Genomic DNA, 22,275 nt, shown 5'->3' with positions numbered 1-22,275 from the left:
ATGAATCTCCTCAACAACACATCAACACACGGTTCATCACCTCGGCTTAGCTCAGGAGGTAGAGCAGTTGTCTAGTTCGATCCCCAGCTCCTCCTAGCTAGCGTTGATGTGTCCCTGAGCAAGATACTTAACCCTAACTGCTCCTGACGAGCTGGCTGTTGCCTTGCATGGTTGACTCTGCCGTCGGTGTGTCAATGTGTGTATTAACCGATGTAAGTCACTTTGGATAAAAGCGTCTGCTAAATACCCTAAATGTAATTGCAATCACCTCCTGCTCCTCGAGCCCGGTATGTTGAGGACATTTACGGAAAATAATAATACCACTGGGAATTTGGCTGATTTTGAACGTTCATTCACGATCTGTACAGCTGTCACTCAAACATATGAACCAGCGACATCATCGGAGCCCGCTCACACACCTCCTGGGTCTCCCCCCGTTCCGTCTCTCACCTGACGGTCAGCTCCGTCTTCACCTGTCAGCTCTGTCACACCTGCCGGCTCCGTCTTCACCTGTCAGCGCCATCTCTTACCTGTCAGCTTCATCTCTCCCCTGTCAGCTCCATCTCTTACCGGTCAGCTCCATCTCACCTGTCAGCTCCGTCTCTCACCTGACACAACTTGTATCCGGATCCGGGATACCAAGTCCAGAAAACACAATAGTTGATTTTTCTAAATGTTTGTTCCCTCCATAAAATCCATTTGATTTTGATACATGTTTTCATTGGTCCCATATCACAATGAAATGATAAATATCAGGAGCTGGGACTAGAGGTGTCTGTAACCTAGGCTCCATCATCTGCTGGCTAGGACTAACCCTTACCCTAACCAATCTACCAGGCTAACCCTTCTCCTAACCCTAACAAATCTACCAAGCTAACCCTTACCCTAACCCTAACCAATCTACCGGGCTAACCCTTACCAATCTACCGGGCTAACCCTTCCCCTAACCAATCTACTGGGCTAACCCTTCCCCTAACCCTAACTAATCTACCAGGCTTACCCTTACCCTAACCCTTACCATCTACCGGGCTAACCATTACCCTAACCAATATTTCACCTCCTCCTCTCCAGTGAGGAGGAGGTGGTCGCATGGTAGCCTAAGCAACGTTGAACAGGGAGCATGTTCTAAAAACATTCACTTCTTCTGCATTTTCAGACACACTGAACATCCACCGCAGGAAAAAGAAAATAGAAAATGCAACTAAAACTAGGGTAGGCAATTTATTTCGGAAGGATATTTTTGTCATTTTTATTGACATTTTCAGCAATCAGTAAATCAAATGCTCTGACAAAAACAAAAACAAATCTGATATCTGTGGCTGCACAGAGCTGTGATTCGCCTGTCTGTCTACCTTCTTATCCGGACACCTGCAAGCTGTCTGCCCATGCTCTCAGTGCTGTGGCTATAGCTAGCTAGCTAGTAAACCATGACAGGAGTCTTCCACAGGGCTAGCAGACCTGTGGCTACACTAGCGAGCAAGTCATGTGATTAGGGGGAGTGGCTTTGGAGGGAGGGCTGCAGGGAGGGGTGAGACTTTGTTTTGGTTTGATACCTTTTAAATCTAGCCCGGCATACCATAGATTTAAGAGTTGATCTGTAGGCTATGATAAAAATAGTAGTGTACTTAAAAAGAAGCAAATTGCTCACTTCAGTGAGCACTACAAAAGCAAAACTGATATGTTTAGAGTTAGTCATCTTAACACAATATCCTCAAGTGTGGTTAAAGAATCGAATAATAAACTAAAGGCAGCATGCGGACGTCGGCCATGCTCCAACACAAGTTTTAAAGTCACGCTTTGTTTGAAATTCACTACCAGCAGGAGACTTCTGGTGCCCACAGAAGGTTGTAAACATTGAGACTTGAACAAAGAAGGGTTTCTTTGAGCTTCACTGGGATGAAACCATGAGTTAGTATTCTGAGTATTACAGACTGGTAGGTCGTCGGTGGCAGCGATCCCATCGTTTGTCCGCAAAACTGGAAACAGGAAACAGGAAACAGGAAGAACTTTGGGAGGGTCTAGCACCAGACATGAGGAGCAACTAGGTCCGGAGCCGGGGTGAAAGGTCACAACTCCTCACAGTTCACTGTGACCTTCCCTTGACCTTTTCAAAAGGTCAAAAAAGAATGAAAAACTAGAAAAAAGGAAGATCCTGGAGGGTTCTGGAGAGAACCTGGAGGCTCTAGGAGAGACCCTGGAGGCTCCAGGCGTGGTGAGAGAGATCCCTGGCTGGAGAGTGGGTCGGGGGGCTTTGCTGGTCTTTCATTGATTATGTTTTGTGATTGTTGATTGGAGGAGGGAGCAGAGACTTCCCGTGGTATTCTCCTGTGGTAGACCTAGTTTACGAGGACGGTGGGTTTTAGTTCAGGGTGAATATAACTTTGGATCTGTTCTATATGTGGTGATCATGGGTTTTTAATTTCCTGTTTCCTTCATTGTTTCAAGCTCTTGCAACCGTTCATGTGTTAGGACTTTCAGAGTTTGGATACAGTAGTAGTTATTTACAAAGGGTGCTGGGGAGGGTGCTAGCTTCAAGGGAGGGTCCTAGCTGGTGCCCCTTAGGATGCTAGGGAGGGTCCTAGCTTCTAGGGAGGGTCCTAGCTGGTGCCCCTCAGGATGCTAGGGAGAGTCCTAGCTTCTAGGCAGGGTCCTAGCTGGTGCCCCTTAGGATGCTAGGGAGGGTCCTAGCTTCTAGGGAGGGTCCTAGCTGGTGCCCCTTAGGATGCTAGGGAGAGTCCTAGCTCCTAGGCAGGGTCCTAGCTGGTGCCCCTTAGGATGCTAGGGAGGGTCCTAGCTGGTGTCCCTTAGGATGCTAGGGAGGGTCCTAGCTGGTGCCCCTTAGGATGCTAGGGAGGGTCCTAGCTGGTGCCCCTTAGGATGCTAGGGAGGGTCCTAGCTGGTGCCCCTTAGGATGCTAGGGAGGGTCCTAGCTTCTAGGGAGGGACCTAGCTGGGGTCCTCTCATGTTGGCCAAAGGAGAATAAATGAGAGCAGACTCACCATTGTTTAGCTCCACCCTGCCGGGCCACTGGACGGAAAGGAAGTGATGCATTAGAGATACAGGAAGAAGGAAGCGATGCATTAGCGAACAGGGAGAAGGAAGTGATGCAATAGCGAAACAGGCAGAAGGAAGTGATGCATTGGTGAAACAGGAAGAAGGAAGTGATGCATTAGTGAAATGGGAAGAAGGAAGTGATTAATGTACATTAAGTATTTAAACATGCAACATCTCTCTATATATTATATTTTAGTATGCTTAAAAGAGCCAATAGCATCCCTCCTGCTGATGGCTCAGCTTGTTTCCAGGGTTTCCAGAGGGTCAGGGCTGAAGCTTGCTCTTTAGTTACTCTTGAAGACATCTGATTTGAACAAACTTTATTTATAACAGGCGGGGGGACAGAGGAGGAGGCGGGCTGTGGTGACCAACATGCGAGCGTGTGAACGCTGAATCGTCAGAAGGTTTTGTCCCCAAAGAGAAAGACGAACAACAGCTTGGCAGACGAGAGGCGGTCGTCATGGCATCAGACGAACCAGAAGGGAAGCTGAAAGAATGGAGGAAGTGAAGTGTGATGGCGGCGTGGAGGAGGTGAGACGAGGCCCGGTGGATTGTGGGAAATGGAGTACCTTTCTCTCCGTCACCAGTCGATGTAGCTCGGGGGGGCGGAGGCCCGGGGAAACCTGGTCATAGTGTCATAGGTGGGAACACTAACACACACACACGTACACACACACACACACACACACACACACACACACACACACACACACACACACACACACACACACACACACAGAGTACACACACACACACACACACACATAGAGTAGACACACACACACACGCACACACACACACACAGAGTACACACGCACACACACACACAGAGTACACACGCACACACACACACACACACACACACACACACACACACACACACACACACACACACACACACACACACACACACAGAGTACACACATACGCAAACATGGAGTACACATAGAGTACACATACACAGAGTACACACACACACACACACACACACACACACACACACACACACACACACACACACACACACACACACACACACACACACACACACACACACACACACACACACACACACACACAAGGTCATCACAGGTTGTGCCTTGAGGCTCCTCATAGGTCAGCCAGGGCCAGCATCAGAGAGCAACACGCTGAGGACCAGAACACGATGGAGCGCTTCAGCTCCTGGTCTACAGCCCTCAGCATATCAGAGCTCCTGGTCTACAGGCCCTCAGCCTATCAGAGCTCCTGGTCTACAGGCCCTCAGCCTATCAGAGCTCCTGGTCTACAGGCCCTCCACCTATCAGCACGCCTTAGGTTCTGTTGGCCTCCATTTTGAGAGGATGCATGAGCAACTTAACGCAACTCCACATAACAGCGGCCAAAAGAACATGGCTGCTCACTTCATAAACCAGCAGAAGTACAGGAGCACTAACCAAAACGGAGGTGCTCATTGACGCGGCGATGTACCAGTAGGACATTTTTGTTCCTGTTAATATTAATGTTTTAAACAAAGCCGTTCATAACGTGGTGCTCTCTGTCTGTACACTGAAACAGCCAATCAGGAACAAGCAACCAATACACGGACGGAGCATGCAGTAAACACGTGGTTAGAAGGCGGGAGTCATGCGGTAGTGGGCGGAGTCATGAGGCAGTGGGCATGGCCATATCACACAGGGGGCGGGGCATGCTTGCCTGTCCTTCACTAAAATGACCAGGTGTATGTTGAGCGGGGGTTTGATATGTTGATCTGATTGGGCGACTCTAAACGAGAGACAGGAAGAGCAGTCAACACAATTCTCGCTTTACCAGAGAGAGAGAGAGAGAGAGAGAGAGAGAGAGAGAGAGAGAGAGAGAGAGAGAGAGAGAGAGAGAGAGAGAGAGATTGTCGGAAGGAAACCGAGATTGTCGGAACTAAACCGTGTGTGTTCATGCTTGTGTGTATGTGGTGTGTAGCGGTCTGTCCACTAGGGGGAACACGCCTTCATGTGTAACAGTCTGTCCACTAGTGGGAGCATGCCTTCATGTGTAACAGCCTGTCCACTAGGGGGAGCATGCCTTCATGTGTAACAGTCTGTCCACTAGGGGGAACATGCCTTCATGTGTAACGGTCTGTCCACTAGGGGGAACATGCCTTCATTTGTAACGGTCTGTCCACTAGGGGGAACATGCCTTCGTGCCTTCATGCCTTCATGCGACAGAATCCAGTCTGAGTTTTACCTGTGAGGCGGTCTCAGCACTGCCGGGCCAACCTCTCTGTGATAACCATTACTACCATTACACCATTATGGTAACCATTACAACCCCTCTATGATAACCATTACACCATTATGGTAACCATTACAATATCTCTATGATAACCATTAAACCACTATGGTAACCATTACAACCCCTCTATGATAACCATTACTAACGCGACAAACACACAACATGTAGAGCGCCCCCTGCAGGCCTCCGTCAGTACTGAACAGAAAGGTTCTTCTACTGAAGGACAGAGTGGCCTGAAAACTACACTGGGAACGCTGGTCAGGGGGAACTGAACACTACACTGGGAACGCTGGTCAGGGGGATCTGAACACTACACTGGGAACGCTGGTCAGGGGCATCTGAACACTACACTGGGAACGCTGGTCAGGGGGATCTGAACACTACACTGGGAACGCTGGTCAGGGGGATCTGAACACTACACTGGTAACGCTGGTCAGGTGGATCTGAGGAGGGACACGTCTGAAGACCCCAGGAGACCCCAGCACCCACAGCTTCACAGACCTCCACCAGCACCCAAGTTAAACCAATGAAACCACCAGTGAAACCAGTACAAATACTGAATCCAGTTCAACTATCGAAAAGCAGGAGATTAAAGGCAGGAAAAGGACACAGAACAACAAAGACAGGGGAAAGGAATTCTGGGTAAAATAACTCTTACGTATTCATGGGGATTGTGTCATTGCTACGAAGACAAAATACAAAACAGAAGTAAACCCCAGGCTCATGTAAACAAATGCCCTGCCGCCCCCTCCCGCCCCGCCCTCCCTGCCCCATCCTGCCCCTCCCTGCCCCTCCCTGCCCCATCCTGCCCCTCCCTGCCCCTCCCTGCCCCATCCTGCCCCTCCCTGCCCCATCCTGCCCCTCCCTGCCCCATCCTGCCCCTCCCTGCCCCTCCCTGCCCCATCCTGCCCCTCCCTGCCCCTCCCTGCCCATCCCTGACCCTCCATGACCCTCCCCGGCCTGCCCCTCCCTGCCCCTCCCAACCCCCCCTCCCTGCCCCTCCCCTTCCTAAACCGCCCCTCCCTGCCCCCCCCCACCCCCCCGCCCATCCCCTCCCCACACCACACTGCACTGCCCCGCCCCTTCCTGCCCCCCCCCCCCCCACGCAGCAGAGCAGGGCTTCAGTAAAGCGTTGTGGACGCCTGCTGGAGGCCAGACTAAAGCAGCTCCTCTTAAAGTGCCGAGTGCTTAAGGGGGGGGGGGGAGGAGGGACCTGTAGGAATGGTTATCATATCAGAGAGTAAAGTGCCAGGTTCCAGAGACAGAGGAGCTGCGGGAAGGAGGGAGGACAGATTCACACGTTAACAGGAACCCACAAAACATCTCAACTTCAGCTCAACTTCAGTTTGAAGGAGGAACCCTAGATCTTCAGGCGTTCCCCGTGTATCTAATGTTCCCCAGGTTCCTAATTTTCCTCATGTTCTCCAGGTTCTTCATGTTCCTCATGTTCCTAATGTTCCTAATGTTCCCAATGTTCCTAATTTTCCTCATGATCCTCATGTTCCTAATGTTCCTGATGTTCCTGATGTTCCTAATGTTCCTGATGTTCCTAATGTTCCCTGTGTTCCTGATGTTCCTAATGTTCCTAATGTTCCCTGTGTTCCTGATGTTCTTAATGTTCCTAATGTTCCCTGTGTTCCTGATGTTCCTAATTTTCCTGATGTTCCTGATGTTCCTCATGTTCCTGATGTTCCTAATGTTCCTAATGTTCCCTGTGTTCCCTGTGTTCCTGATGTTCCTGATGTTCCTCAGGTTCCTAATGTTCCCTGTGTTCCTGATGTTCCTGATGTTCCTAATGTTCCCCAGGTTCTCCATGTTCTTCATGTGTTCAGCCCTGAGCAGCGGTCAGAGACTCACTCGTCGTAGACGTCCTCTGTTTCCATGCGGCGGTAGAACTTGGCGAGCTTCACGGCGAGGACGATGCTGGGCAGGAGGAACAGCGTGCTGCAGCCCAGACCCATCCAGAACGTGTTCTGTTGAAGAACCAACACAAAAGAGACTGAACACAGCTTAGAACCACGGAACCAACACAGAAGAGACCGAACACAGCTTAGAACCACGGAACCAACACAAAAGAGACCAAACACAGCTTAGAACCACGGTACCAACACAGAAGAGACCAAACACAGCTTAGAACCACACAGAACCAACACCATGAGACCACCGTGAGACCAGACCACCATGAGACCACATGAGACCAGACCACCATGAGACCACATGAGACAAGACCACCATGAGACCACATGAGACCAGACCACCATGAGACCACCATGAGACCACCATGAGACAAGACCCCACTAAGCTCAGTTACACACAACCACATCTCACCACCAACCAGGCACTAAAAACACACCCACACACACGCACCCACACACACGCATCCATACAGAAACACGGTGCGTTACCATGGCGTCCAGCAGGAAGTTGCAGGTGAGGATGTGGGCAGTGTCCACCATGTTGCTCAGGGGCTTACAGGTCGCCACCTCCAATGCCAGCTGGACAGGAAACAGGTAATGACATCATCAAACCAGGGAGCAGGCCCACTACAGGCCCACTACAGAACCAGTAGGGCTCTAGTTCTGGAGATGAAACAAAATGTCTGCTTGGAGAACACATTATAGAGTATAGTATAGTTATAGAGTATAGTTGAGTTATAGTATATCTATAGAGCAGGGATGGGCAACTTTCATGATTTCATCATAACCATCGGAGGGCCACATGACTGCACACTTCAACTAAACGTGAGCTGAGAGAAGCTACACAATTTTGAATTTGGTAGATATGATTTCCTGTATTCTGGTGCATTTTGGGGATGGCCACTACCTAAAAAATCATCCAGAATCATAACCTATGTACGGTATGTTAATTGAACCAACATACATTCATTTCATGTTTTCCATGCTCAAACAGCCACATGAATGGTCAGTATTTTTATCAGTGCAAAAGGCTCACATACATCATCATTCAATGAAGTCAAAAAACTGAAAAACAGTGGCCCAACATTAAGTGCAACAACTCAATGAACTCAAACCCAACAAGCAGTTGTAGTAGTTGTAGTGGCGACTGAAGTGGATATCTTTAATGACTGATATCGCTTCTAAGCAAACTAGACGCATGGGTTTGCCTTCGAATTCTATGAATTCTTCTCATCGTTCTTGACCGAGTTTTCTGTAACTAGATCAATTATTATTATTATTTTTTTCATTTTTTTATTTTATTATTATTTTTTTTTTATTATGTGCGGGCCTGACTGAGTGAGGATGCGGGCCGCACTGAGTGAGGATGCGGGCCGCATGCGGCCCGCGGGCCGCCAGTTGCCCATCCCTGCTATAGAGTATAGTATAGTTATAGAGTACAGTATCGTTATAGAGTATAGTATAGTAATAGAGTATAGTAGTTATAGAGTATAGCATAGAGAATTGATTATAGTATAGTTATAGAGTATATTAGTAGTTATAGAGTATAGCATAGAGTATAGATTATAGTATAGTTACAGAGTATAGTATAGTTATAGAGTATAGATTATAGTATAGTTATAGAGTATAGTATAGTTATAGGGTATAGTTAAAGGGCATAGACTCTATACCCTTTAACTATACTCTATAACTATACTATACTCTATAACTATACTATGCTCTATACTATAGACTAGAGTATAGAATAGTTATAGAGTATAGTATAGTTATAGAGTATTGTATAGGTATAGAGTATATTATAGTTATAAAGTATAGAGTACAGTATAGGTAGAGTATAGTATAGTTATAGAGTATAGAGTATAGTATAGATATAGAGGTATAGTATAGTTATAGAGTATAGAGTATAGTATAGGTATAGAGTACAGCATAATTATAGTGTCAAACACATCTCTGTCCGCTCTGTTTAAACCTGGATGAAAAACGCTCCTCAGAACACAAACCTCCCATCTGGTTTGAGTCACATGGAGGTTTGATACACGATGCCACACTATTCAACCAGTCAACCAGTCAGGATGCCACACTGGGAAACTATTCAAGCAGTCAAACCACCATGATGCCACACTGGGAAACTATTCAACCAGTCAAACAGTCATGATGCCACACTGGGAAACTATTCCTCCAGTGAACCAGTCATGATTGCGCACTGGGAAACTATTCCACCAGTGAACCAGTCACGATGCCACACTTGGAAACTATTCCACCAGTGAACCAGTCATGATTGCGCACTGGGAAACTATTCCACCAGTGAACCAGTCACGATGCCACACTGGGAAACTATTCCACAGGTGAACCAGTCAAGATGCCGCACTGGGAAATCATTTAGAGACTTACCGAGCTCTTCACCCAGTCAATGTACTGCTGGAAGTAGCCAACGATGACGTCCTTGTACAGCTTTGTCTCCTGTGGGGGGAGGGAGGTCAACATTCAGCTGAACGAATGCGAGGGCAGGGGGAGGAAGAGGATCTGGTTGTTTACCTGACTGGTCAGTTGTGTTGCATTCTTGGAGATTAGGTATTGGGCTTCATCCAGGGCGTTTAAAACGGCCAAAACTTTGTTCTGTAAAACAAGACATCATCTGGTCTGGTCCACTGGTTTAGATGTTAAAGGTCAAAGGGGGTGTGAAGGTCAGAGGTCAAAGGTTAGAGTACTTACTGGCAGGTCGGAGGCCGTTCGCTCCAGGAACCTCATACTCTGGTTCAACGCACTCTGATGAAGAAGATCAGAAGGTCAAAGGTCACCAAGCCAAAACAGACAGAAAACAACTCTACGAAATGTGTTACACCTCACACACACACACACACACACACACACACACACACACACACACACACACACACACACACACACACACACACACACACACACACACACACACACACACACACACACACACACACACACACACACGTGTTCAACATGGCCGCTTACCCTGGCTCTCACATATTTCTGCATGAAGAAAGAAAAACAACAGACTCAGTCGCAGTGCATCATGGGTAACTGGAGCCTCAGATAGCTAATCCATAGCTAACTAACTGTAAACGGTAATGGAACATTGATTTTCATCTTCTGACCCCTGGACCCCTCAGAGGTCTACAGGAGGACCCCTAGACTTTTGACCAGGGGCCGAGAGACAGACAGAGAAAAACAGACATACAGACAAAGAGAGACAGACAGACAGAGAGAGACAGACAGAGAGACAGACAGAGAGAAACCGACATACAGACAGAGACAGGCAGACAGACAGAGAGAGAGAGAGACAGAGAGACAGACAGACAGACAGACAGACAGACAGACAGACAGACAGACAGACAGACAGACAGACAGACAGACAGACAGACAGAAATACAAACAGACAGACAGACAGACAGAGATACGGACAGAGAGAGAGAAATATGGACGGACAGAGACACAGATAGAGAGACAGACAGACAGACAGACAGACAGACAGACAGAGATACAGATAGATAGAGTGAGAGACAGACAGACAGACAGACGGACAGACAGAGACAGATAGAGAGAGAGAGACAGACAGACAGACAGACAGACAGAGAGAGATACGGACAGAGAGAGAGAAAGACGGACAGACAGAGACAGACAGACAGACAGGCCTACCATGGCCTGCTCCAGTGGCACCACCTGCTGGCTGTGGATCTGTCTCAGGGTGCTGGTGTGGCCCTTCAGAGCGGTCTGGAGGGGCCCCTCGGGCTGCACACACACACACACACACACACACGCGCGCGCGCACGCACGCACGCACGCACGCACGCACACGCACACGCACACGCACACGCACACACACACACACACACACACGCACACACACACACACACACACGCGCAACATGTTTACAGGTTTTACATAACAACATATAAGGCAGCATGTTGAGGTAGAGATGAGATGGGGGCCGTGTTACCATGAGGTCCGTCTGGGCCTCCAGCTGGCTGGTGAAGGTCAGCAGGTCCTCCACCGTCACACCTTTATTCACCTGGGAGACACAAGACCACGCCTTAATTCACCTGGGAGACCCAAGACCACGCCTTTATTCACCTGGGAGACACAAGACCACGCCTTTATTCACCTAAGAGATACTAGACCACGCCTTTGTTTACCTAAGAGACACAACACCACGCCTCTAATCACCTGGGAGACACAAGACCACGCCTTAATTCACCTAACAGACACTAGACCACGCCTTAATTCACCTGGGAGACACAAGACCACGCGTTTATTCACCTGGGAGACACAAGACCACGCCTTTATTCACCTGGGAGACACAAGACCACGCCTTTATTCACCTGGGAGACACAAGACCACGCCTTTATTCACCTGGGAGACACAAGACCACGCCTTAATTCACCTAACAGACACTAGACCACGCCTTTATTCACCTGGGAGACACAAGACTACTCCTTATTTCATCTAAGAGACTCTAGACCACACATTTATTCACTTAAGAGACACAAGACCACGCCTTTTTTCACCTGGGAGACACAAGACCACGCCTTTATTCACCTGAGAGATACTAGACCACGCCTTTATTTACCTAAGAGACACAACACCACGCCTCTAATCACCTGGGAGACACAAGACCACGCCTTTATTCACCTGGGAGACACAAGACCACGCCTTAATTCACCTGGGAGACACAACACCACGCCTTTATTCACCCAACAGACACTAGACCACGCCTTAATTCACTCAACAGACACTAGACCACGCCTCTAATCACCTAAGAGACACAAGACCACGCCTTTATTTACCTAAGAGACACTAGACCACAACCCAATAGTGTGCAACACTGTGGTTCTGTAAGTAAAACTCCCATTCATTTTCTCCATATAGGTTTTGATTAAAAGCCTTAATGACGTAACCATCCAAAGTACCCCTACCACAAACCGTTATATTCTGAATATATGGTATATGCTCCTGTAAAAGCTAAAGAAGTTAAAGACGGGAACTTCTAGTTTTTAGAAAAACACGTAAATCCAATAAATCCTTAAGTGTGTAAAGCCGTCTATGATTGGTGGAGCTCGCCATTACCATAGAAACGTTTATCCGCACCCACGAAAGTCAAGTCGTGGATGATGACTGTCACTGTACTCGATCACTTGCCATAGCAACCAGGATTTAGATTAATGGAAAGTTAGAGTTGTGTTTAGGGCTGTCGCAGAAATTAGCTCTACATGTTGAAAAGATTTAAATATATGTTGATAGGAAATATATGATAAACATAAAAGTACAAATATATGATAGAGCACAAGCAGTACTTTTTTAATTTTGGTAGTATAAAAGCTAGGAATACATAATGTTGAATGAATACACAACTGGAATACAAGACTGAATCCACATGTATTAAAAACGAGTACCGTCATTACGCGCTGGTCAATGAAAACTCGACACTATATGAAACACTATACATAAAAACACACACACACACACACAGAATATACGACACAACTTGTATTGACAATATAAACAATATAATAATGACAAAGGTTATGAGATGCAAGAAACGCGCTAAAGTATTCCACACAGTAAAGTACCTGAGTGAGTGAGTGAGTGAGTGAGTGAGTGAGTGAGTGAGTGAGTGAGTGAGTGAGTGAGTGAGTGAGTGAGTGAGTGAGTGAGTGAGTGAGTGAGTGAGTGAGTGAGTGAGTGAGTGAGTGAGTGAGTGAGTGAGTGAGTGAGTGAGTGAGTGAGTGAGTGAGTGAGTGAGTGAGTGAGTGAGTGAGCGAGAGAGAGAGAGAGAGAGAGAGAGAGAGAGAGAGAGAGGGTGTTTGTGTGTGTGTCTGTGTGTGTGTGTGTGTGTGTGTGTGTGTGGGTACCTCCTCCAGGTATTGGGCGTAGTTGATCTCTGACAGGCCGGACTCAGAGAAGTCCAGAAGGTTCTGCCGCCCCTCCGCCTGCAGCAGCTCCACCCCACCCAGGTCCAGACGGATCCCCTCCAGCACCGACACCACCTCCCTGGTGAACTACACACACACACACACACACACACACACACACACACACACACACACACACACACACACACACACACACACACACACACACACACACACACACACAATAGCAGCTGAGGTAGACTGTATTGCACAGTAGCGTTGTCTGATAAATAATACAGATAGATTTTAATAGTGAAAATTGGAACATTAAGGATCTGATTAATCTTATTAACGTTCATCGGTTACTTCTTGTAATATTGTGAAGCAACATTTGTTTGTCTAAATCTATATTGTGATTCTTATTGCATTGATTGATGTCGCCGTAGGTGGGGGGCTGTGGGTGGAGGCTGTGGGTGGGGGCTGTGGGTGGAGGCTGTGGGTGGGGGCTGTGGGTGGGGGCTGTGGGTGGGGGCTGCGGGTGGAGGCTGTGGGTGGGGGCTGTGGGTGGGGGCTGTGGGTGGGGGCTGTGGGTGGGGGCTGCGGGTGGAGGCTGTGGGTGGGGGCTGTGGGTGGGGGCTGCGGGTGGAGGCTGTGGGTGGGGGCTGCGGGTGGAGGCTATGGGTGGGGGCTGTGGGTGGGGGTGAGGGTGGGGGCGGTCAGTGAAGGGTGGAGGAGACTGACCAGGGTTGTGTTGAGGAACGCTGTGATGTTGAAGATCTTATCCAGACGCCCGGCGGAGTAGATACCCCTGTTCTCCTTACAGTTACTGCAACGCACACACACACCGCACACACACACACAGACCGCACACACACACACACACACCGCACACATACACACACCACACACACCACACACCGCACACACACACACACCACACACACAAACACACACCATACACCACATACCGCACGCACACACGCACTTAGCATTAGCTCCTGAGCCGTGGTCTGGGTGGTCTTGGGGGTCTTGGGGGTCGGGGTGGTCTTGGGGGTCTTGGGGGTCTGGGGGGTCTTGGGGGTCGGGATGGTCGGGGGGGGCGGGGTCGGCGGTCCTCCTACCTGTACAGGTTCTCCACGGTGAGGTCCAGGTCCGAGTCGTTGTACAGGAACCCGGGGATGAAGTTCCTCCACTGGGGGTCCACCATGTGGGGCGTGTCCAGGAGCTGAGGACCACAACAGGTCAGACCTGCTGCACCAAGACCCTACCCCTAGACCCCCCAGACCCTACCCCCTAGACCCCCCAGACCCTACCCCCCAGACCACTCAGACCCTACCCCCCAGACCCCCCCAGACCCCTCAGACCCTACCCCCCAGACCCCCCCAGACCCCTACCCCTAGACCCCCCAGACCCCCCCAGACCCCTCAGACCCTACCCCCCAGACCCCTACCCCCCAGACCCCCCAGACCCTACCCCCCAGACACCCCCCCAGACCCCCTCAGACCCCCCCTGAGGTTAGACCAGGGGGGGTCCGACCAGGGGAGGCGGGGTGAGCTGCTACACACCTTGAAGAGCTCCTTGCTGTGGTAGGGCTCACAGAGCAGCTTCTCCAGGTTCCCCCCAACCAGGAAGGCAGCGGTGACGACCCCCATGAGCAGCCAGGAGAACAGGAAGCTGAAGCCCACCCCCCTGGAGAGAGGAGCGCCTTATCACCACGCCGCCATGCTGGGTCTGAACGCTAGCTGGGTCTGACACCAAGGGGGGAACCAGGATGGAACCAGGATCTAACTCAGCTAACTAACTAACCCTATCTAATTCAGCCAACTCTAACTAACTAACTAACTAACCCTATCTAATTCAGCCAACTCTAACTAACTAACTAACTAACCCTATCTAATCCAGCCAACTCTAACTAACTAACCCTATCTAATTCAGCCAACTCTAACTAACTAACCCTATCTAATTCAGCTAACTCTAACTAACTAACTAACCCTATCTAATCCAGCTAATTGAACTAACTAACCCTACCTAATTCAGCCAACTCTAACTATCTGACCCTATCTAATTCAGCTAACTCTAGCTAACGCTATCTAATCCAGCTAACTCTAACTAACTAACACTATCTAATTCAGCTAACTCTAACTAACTAACCCTATCTAATTCAGCTAACTCTAACTAACTAACCCTATCTAATTCAGCTAACTCTAACTAACCCTATCCAATTCAGCTAACGCTAACTTACTAACTAACCCTATCCAATTCAGCTAACTCTAACTAACTAACTAACTAACTAACTAACTAACTAACTAACCCTATCTAATTAAGCTAACTCTAACTAACTAACCCTATCTAATTCAGGTTACTCTAACTAACCCTTTTCAATTCAGCTAACTCTAACTAACTAACTCTTTCTAATTCAGCCAACTCTAACCATCTAACCCTATCCAATTCAGCTAACTCTAACTAACTAACTAACCCTATCTAATTAAGCTAACTCTAACTAACTAACCCTATCTAATTAAGCTAACTCTAACCAACTAACCCTATCTAATTCAGCCAACTCTAACTAACTAACCCTATCCAATTCAGCTAACTCTAACTAACTAACCCTATCTGATTCAGCTAACTCTAACTAACTAACCCTATCTAATTGGGCTCACTCTGACCCTTTTGTCCGAAGCTTACAGTGAAACGATATCCAGGTCATGAAGGAGCAGGTGGGGTCAGGGCAGGGTCATGGGTCGTGGGTCGGGGGTCGTGACTCACGCCATGAGCAGGGTGCCCCCGGTGTTGGAGATGCAGCCCCGGGTGGTGGGCGAGGCGTGTTTGTCGTAGCCCAGCGTTCCACACAGCAGGCCCAGGTAGTTGAAGGCCAGGACCAGGACCAGCATGCAGCACAGCGCGATGCAGCCAGCCCACCTGTTTCGATATCAGATATATTTTAAAACAGCCCGCCATTGTAGCCTACCACTCGTGGAATAAGGATTTTAAGAGATTATGGAGTGATTTGACTCAGAAGTGACATTTGGCAATGGCAGCGCAAGATGACTATAGGTTGAACAAGTTAAACTTCTAGTTCAATAAATTCCACGGCTAGGAAAGAAGATAAGAAAAATTGTCAGAAAACTTTGATTTGCAAGGCAAGCAGGCAAGTTTTGGGGAAAAAATAATGTGCAATAGGCATTAGCCTATATAGTAGGCTAGATACAACCGGTGGATGGCGGGCGGGTGCGGTTTTGAAAATGGTTAAAAAACGTTGGTGCGGACGGATGTTGCGTTTGTGATGAGGTTGCGGATGAAATAATAGCCGATCCGCGCATCTCTAGCGTCTACACTCTTACAAAATAAAATATTGTAAAGTCTCCATCAATCTCCAGCAATGAAGAACCGACCTGTAGAAGTCTGCCTGGTCCAGCTGGGGGTAGTGGTCCTCGATGGACGAGTGGGCCTGGTTGATGAAGATGGTGAAGTTGGCCAGACTGCTTCGGACCGGGAAACCCTTGGAGAAGCTGCTGATGTTGGAGCCAATGCCGTCCAACAGCCCTCTCACCCCTAGGGGGCATTAGAGGGCAGTTACCAGAACCTACTGCCCTCTCACCCGTAGGGGGCATTAGAGGGCATTAGACTACAGCCCTCTCAGCCCTCTCAACCCTAACCCCTTATAGGGTTAGGGTTGGGGTTATGGTTATAGGGTTACGGTTAGGGTTACAGGGTTAGGGTTCGGGGTTAGGGTTAATCTGTAGTAGCTGAACTCACCCTCCACCACGGACGTGGTCTGATCCACCACCATGGAAGGAGTATTGTTCAGAGACGAGTAGCCCTGCATCACATAGGACAGGTTACTACAGTATCTCAGTATGAGAGTACTACAACACACTGCCAGTATTAGAATACTACACCACACTGCCAGTACAATAATAGAGTATTATGTTACAACAGGAGTACTACAATAGAACAGTATAGTGCATAGTATCAGGGTATCAGAGTGCTATAGTATTAAAGTAATTTAGTACCAGAGTACTATAGAATTAGAGTAATATAGTACCGAAGTACTATAGAGTGCTATTCAAATAGCACTAGAGTACTATAGTATCAGAGTATCAGAGCACTATAGTATGAGAGTATTAGATTAATAAGTATCAGAGTACTATAGTATCAAAGCTCCATAGTATCAGAGTACTATAGTATCAGAGTACCAGAGTACTATAGTATCAGATTTCTATAGTATCAGAGTAATATAGTATTAGAGTACTATAGTTTCAGAGTATTAGATTACTATAGTATCAAAGTTCCATAGCATCAAAGTACTATAGTATCAGAATATCAGAGTACTATAGTATCAGAGTATTAGAGTACTATATTATCAAAGTTCCATAGTATCAAAGTACTATAGTATCAGAGTACTATAGTATCAGAGTACCAAAGTACTATAGTATCAGAGTACTACAGTTTTAGAGTACGATAGTACCAGAGTACCATCATATCAGAGTGCTATAGGATCAAAGTACTACAGGGTCAGATTATTATTATTATTAAGTACAAGAGTACTATAGTGTAGTATTGTCTCACCCTCTGGATGACGGCTCTCAAGTCTGTCTGCAGAACCTGGTTCATCTTCTCCAGCTGAGGGTTCACACTTGCCAGCTGAAACCAGATCAGAACCAGATTAAACATCTAAAACCAGATCAGTACCAGATGAAACCATCTGAAAACAGTTCAGAACCAGATTGAACATCTGAAACCAGATCGGTACCAGATGAAACCATCTGAAAACAGATCAGAACCAGATTAAACCAGTTGAAACCAGATCAGAACCCGATTAAAGCATCTGAAACCAGATCAGAACCAGATTCAAACATCTGTACACAAGTCTGGCTGCAGAAACTGGTTCATCTTCTCCAGCTGAGGGTTCAAACTTGCAAGCTGAAACCAGATCAGAACCAGATTAAACATCTGAAACCAGATCAGAACCAGATTAAATATCTGAAACCAGTTCAGAGCCAGATGAAACAAGTTGAAGCTTGAAACCAGATCAGAACCAGATTAAACCATCTGAAACCAGATCAGAACCAGATTAAACATCCGAAACCAGAGCAGAATCAGAACACAGGACCTCTAGAAGATGAAGGCCCTCAAGAACAAGGAGCTCTAGATGAAGGAGCTCTAGATGAACAACCACTAGATGCAGGACATCTAGAGGAACAAGGCCTCTAGATGAAGGAGCTCTAGATGAAGGACCTCTATAGGAACAAGGCATCTAGATGAAGGAGCTCTAGATGAAGGACCTCTAGAGGAACGAGGCATCTAGATGAAGAAGCTCTAGATGACGGACCTCTAGAGGAACAAGGCCTCTAGATGAAGGAGCTCAAGGGGGGCACTGGGAACGTGATTCTATTTTTGGGGGGAGGATTTAAAAAAAATAAAAATCTTTTTTTTTTTTTGGTGAAAAAATAAGCTACCTGAAATATAAAGCCTATTTTCACTTATTGGTTTCTAACCCCTCTACCATCTCAGCTACTTTATACTGTCTATGCACGGTAATACAGCGCGGTTCGGTCCTGCACACGCCCGGACTCCTGTTACATCAGCTATCATCATGATCTCTATAGTAACGCTGATAAACAGGTCAATAACCAACACAACACAATCAAACATGGCCGATAGCAAGAAAAAAATATCAAATTTTGTTTCATAGACCGTTTTCCTTCTTCCTCTTGTTCAGTTCCAGCTGCTCTGAGCGTAGTCTCCACGAAAAGGCTGTTGCATTTCAAATACAAAATATATAGGCCTTATTAGGCCTCTGCGTGCGATCTGTTTTCGTGGAGTCCGAGTTGCCCGGGCCGCGGTGCCGTGGTTCCCGGGCCATTCATTCATTCGTTCACGGGGCATGGCGGGAGTCGCGGGAGACGTGGGAGTGGTCGCAGTGCCCAAGGTCACGGTGCCCGAGGTCACGGTGCCCGAGGTCACGTGCCCGGGCCGCAGGGTGCCGCGGCACGACGGGAGACGTGGCGGCCGGGAGTGCCCGCACCGCGGTCACGGTGAATGAATGTTCAATCCAACCATTTCTTCCTCACCTCTTCTTTCTTGGCCTCTCTCTCTCTCTCTCTCTCTCTCTCTCTCTCTCTCTCTCTCTCTCTCTCTCGACTCAGAGGGCATTCACTGCTATTAGTGACCAACGCAAAATCAATGAAAACAATGCACTGACAACTTTAAGCAATATAACACGAGTGTGAGTGGGGTTGTTAGTTACCTCATCGCGTTTGCAACCTCATCACAAACGCAACATCCGTCCGCACCATCGTTTTAGGCGCCGGAGGATCAGGGTAAGGTCAGGGGGGCGTTTGCTCAAAAAAGGTTGAGAACCACTGCCCTAGATGAAGGAGCTCTAGAGGAACAAGGCCTCTAGATGAAGGAGCTCTAGAGGAACAAGGCCTCTAGATGAAGGAGCTCTAGATGAAGAAGCTCTAGAGGAACAAGGCCTCTAGATGAAGGAGCTCTAGATGAAGGACCTCTAGAGGAACAAGGCCTCTAGATGAAGGACCTCTAGAGGAACAAGGCCTCTAGATGAAGGACCTCTAGATGAAGGACCTCGAGAGGAACAAGGCCTCTGGACGGCCGTACCCTGGAGTAGTTGGCGTGCAGGTGGAGGTGGCTGAGGGAGCTCTGGATGGCGCTGCAGAGCTGGGCGGAGGTGGGCTGGTTCTTGGGGTCCCTGCAGGCCGGGTCGTCCAGGCTGCGCCTCAGACTGCTCCTCATCAGACTCAGGCTGAAGGCCAGCTTCCCGCTGCCCTCCTGGAGCACCTCCAGAGACACACTGGCATTCTCCAGAGCCTCCCTCGTCTCTCGCATCGCTGGGGGAGACAGGTTAGAGGGAGACTCAAGTTAGGGAGAGAAAGAGACACAGGTTAGGCAGAGAGAGAGACACAGGTGAAATATATATATATATATATATATATATATATATATATATATACACACACACACACACACACACACACACACAGAGAGAGAGAGAGAGAGAGAGAGAGAGAGAGAGAGAGAGAGAATAAAGAAGTGTAACAGAGCGAGTGAAAAACAGAGACAGACAGAGAGAGAGAGAGAGAGAGAGAGAGAGAGAGAGAGAGAGAGAGAGAGAGAGAGAGAGAGAGAGAGAGAGAGAGAGAGAGAGAGAGAGAGAGAGAGAGAGAGAGAGAGAGAGAGAGAGAGAGAGAGAGAGAGAGAGAGAGCGACCGGTGAACCATCAACTTTTAGCTCTCGTCTAAAGTAAACAGTTTCAATACAAATGCGCACACACAAACACACACACACACACACACACACACACACACACACACACACACACACACACACACACACACACACACACACACACACACACACACACACACACACATATGTATGTAAATCTGGGTAACATGAGGAGGAGGTAACACATTGAGGAGTGTAAATTTATAAAAAGTATGAGTATGAGGAGTAAAGCAGGAGAGGGAAGACATTGAAGAGCTTGGATTGTATATCTGAGTGCTGTCACTAATGGTTAAAATCAGCCCTGATTGGTGGATATTTAAGCCAATCCAAATTACCCTGCGTTCACACCAAAAGATGCGAAAAGATGCCGCGCGGCACGATCCCATTCAAAGTGAATGTAGAGAATGTAGCGGGTTTGCTGCCGGACCACTTGCTGCCGAGAAAACCGGCAGCAAGATTTGATTTGCAGCGCAGCACGCCCGTGCCAGCTGCCGGGCACGGGCGTGCTGCGCTGCAGGCGCGTTCACGTGGATTTTGGTCTTAGTGCCGTGTCCTGGTCCCAGTGTCGTGTACTGGTACCAGTGCCGTGTACTGGTCCCAGTGCCGTGTACTGGTCCCAGTGCCGTGTACTAGTCCCAGTGTCTTGTACTGGTCCCAGTGTCTTGTACTGGTCCCAGTGTCTTGTATTCTCTATCTCAGCACTCAAGCCTCTTGTCCAATCTCCGGCTCGGAACTGACTAATCGTCGGAACTGCCTTAGCAGAACTGACTCATCGGGAACTGACTTATTATAATTGACTTATCATAACTGACTCATCCTGAACAGACTTATCGGAACTGACTGATCAGAACTGACTTAAATGTGAGAGTTGAGATGTGGATGGAGTGGAACAACCAACGACATGAGGAACAGAAACGTGAGAACCATTTGGTGATCCGAGTCTGAATCACGACGAGCGGAGAACCTCGGTCTTAATGTTGCATTAAGACGGCATTCTGTCCCCTGATCGGTCCAAATGTTCAAGGAAGGCAAATGGGAACTGGGGTCACGACAGTGTCAGAGGTCACAGGGTTAAAGGTCACGGGGGTCAGACTGTTGTTACCTTTTAGGGCTCTTTCGATTTTCACTTTAGAACAAAAACAAAAAGAAAGAATATACAAAGATTCTTCTGAATGTCTTTCAGTGCCTTCATCGTGCGGTATACAAGTTTAAATGTTCAGCAGTACATGGTAATCATGAACTAAGTGACTAATATGCTGGCTCCCTGCTTGTTCATTTTTCATGTTCAGTCAACAGTTTAAACGCACGTTCACTTATAATTACCCAACATATAAAAAACAGCAGGACAGATGTGTTAATTATATTAATATATGACCCGGCTCAGCTAACAGTGCCTGTGATCGGCGGAGGCGGACTCACCTCCAGCCAGACTGAGCGCTCCGTCCATGGCAGGCCGGACCTCCTTCCCTAGCTGCCCGTGTATCCTTCCGCCAAGTAGAGGACCTATATCTGGAGAGTCAAGGTCACAGGATGAATGTACCATCTAGAACAGAGATAAGCGACATTAAGATCTTAGTGCCGAGAGAGAGTAAAGTTACATTAAAATCTTAGTGGCTAGACTAGAGAGTAAAGTAACATTAGATGTAAGTGTCTAGGACAGAGTACTCTTGTAGTAAATAGTATTTATAGTACAGTGTAACTTACTGTCGAGGTCATACAGAACTTTTCCTTTCGCAGCCGAGTACTGAGAGACCAGGAAGTCAATTTGCTGAAAAAAAAATTCCAGTTAGTTGAGGAACCACAGACGGACAGACAGACACACACAGACAGACAGGCCGGCCGAATGACAGACAGGTACCGTGGGCGTGTCGTTGACGAAGGTGTGAAGGTCCCTCATGTTGCTGTT

At 47.9% G+C, this 22,275-nt stretch overlaps 1 protein-coding gene across 1 annotated transcript in view; it reads right to left on the bottom strand.

Moving 5' to 3' along the window:
- Positions 1-1,218: 1,218 nt before the first annotated feature.
- prom1a (prominin 1a) overlaps positions 1,219-22,275 on the bottom strand; it is a 34,937-nt gene continuing 13,880 nt past the window's right edge. Inside the window, exons 4-27 of the mRNA XM_056601221.1 lie at positions 22,228-22,275; positions 22,074-22,137; positions 21,789-21,878; positions 19,743-19,972; positions 17,691-17,765; positions 16,878-16,941; positions 16,514-16,673; positions 15,888-16,040; positions 14,687-14,810; positions 14,243-14,346; positions 13,863-13,947; positions 13,122-13,268; positions 11,210-11,281; positions 10,908-11,000; positions 10,224-10,241; positions 9,948-10,001; positions 9,771-9,851; positions 9,627-9,695; positions 7,725-7,814; positions 7,177-7,292; positions 5,978-6,001; positions 3,624-3,704; positions 3,000-3,027; positions 1,219-2,336 (exon numbers count right to left, since the gene is read on the bottom strand). The exon at positions 22,228-22,275 is cut by the window's right edge and continues 73 nt beyond it. Of these exons, the coding sequence (XP_056457196.1) occupies positions 3,635-3,704; positions 5,978-6,001; positions 7,177-7,292; positions 7,725-7,814; positions 9,627-9,695; positions 9,771-9,851; positions 9,948-10,001; positions 10,224-10,241; positions 10,908-11,000; positions 11,210-11,281; positions 13,122-13,268; positions 13,863-13,947; positions 14,243-14,346; positions 14,687-14,810; positions 15,888-16,040; positions 16,514-16,673; positions 16,878-16,941; positions 17,691-17,765; positions 19,743-19,972; positions 21,789-21,878; positions 22,074-22,137; positions 22,228-22,275 (2,031 nt within the window). The 3' untranslated portion in view covers positions 1,219-2,336; positions 3,000-3,027; positions 3,624-3,634. The remainder of the gene's footprint in view (positions 2,337-2,999; positions 3,028-3,623; positions 3,705-5,977; positions 6,002-7,176; positions 7,293-7,724; positions 7,815-9,626; positions 9,696-9,770; positions 9,852-9,947; positions 10,002-10,223; positions 10,242-10,907; positions 11,001-11,209; positions 11,282-13,121; positions 13,269-13,862; positions 13,948-14,242; positions 14,347-14,686; positions 14,811-15,887; positions 16,041-16,513; positions 16,674-16,877; positions 16,942-17,690; positions 17,766-19,742; positions 19,973-21,788; positions 21,879-22,073; positions 22,138-22,227) is intronic.

Source organism: Gadus chalcogrammus, chromosome 10 (genome assembly GCF_026213295.1).
Source record: "Gadus chalcogrammus isolate NIFS_2021 chromosome 10, NIFS_Gcha_1.0, whole genome shotgun sequence".
In the NCBI taxonomy this organism is placed as follows: domain Eukaryota; kingdom Metazoa; phylum Chordata; class Actinopteri; order Gadiformes; family Gadidae; genus Gadus; species Gadus chalcogrammus.
This window is presented reverse-complemented; position numbering and strand designations above follow the sequence as displayed.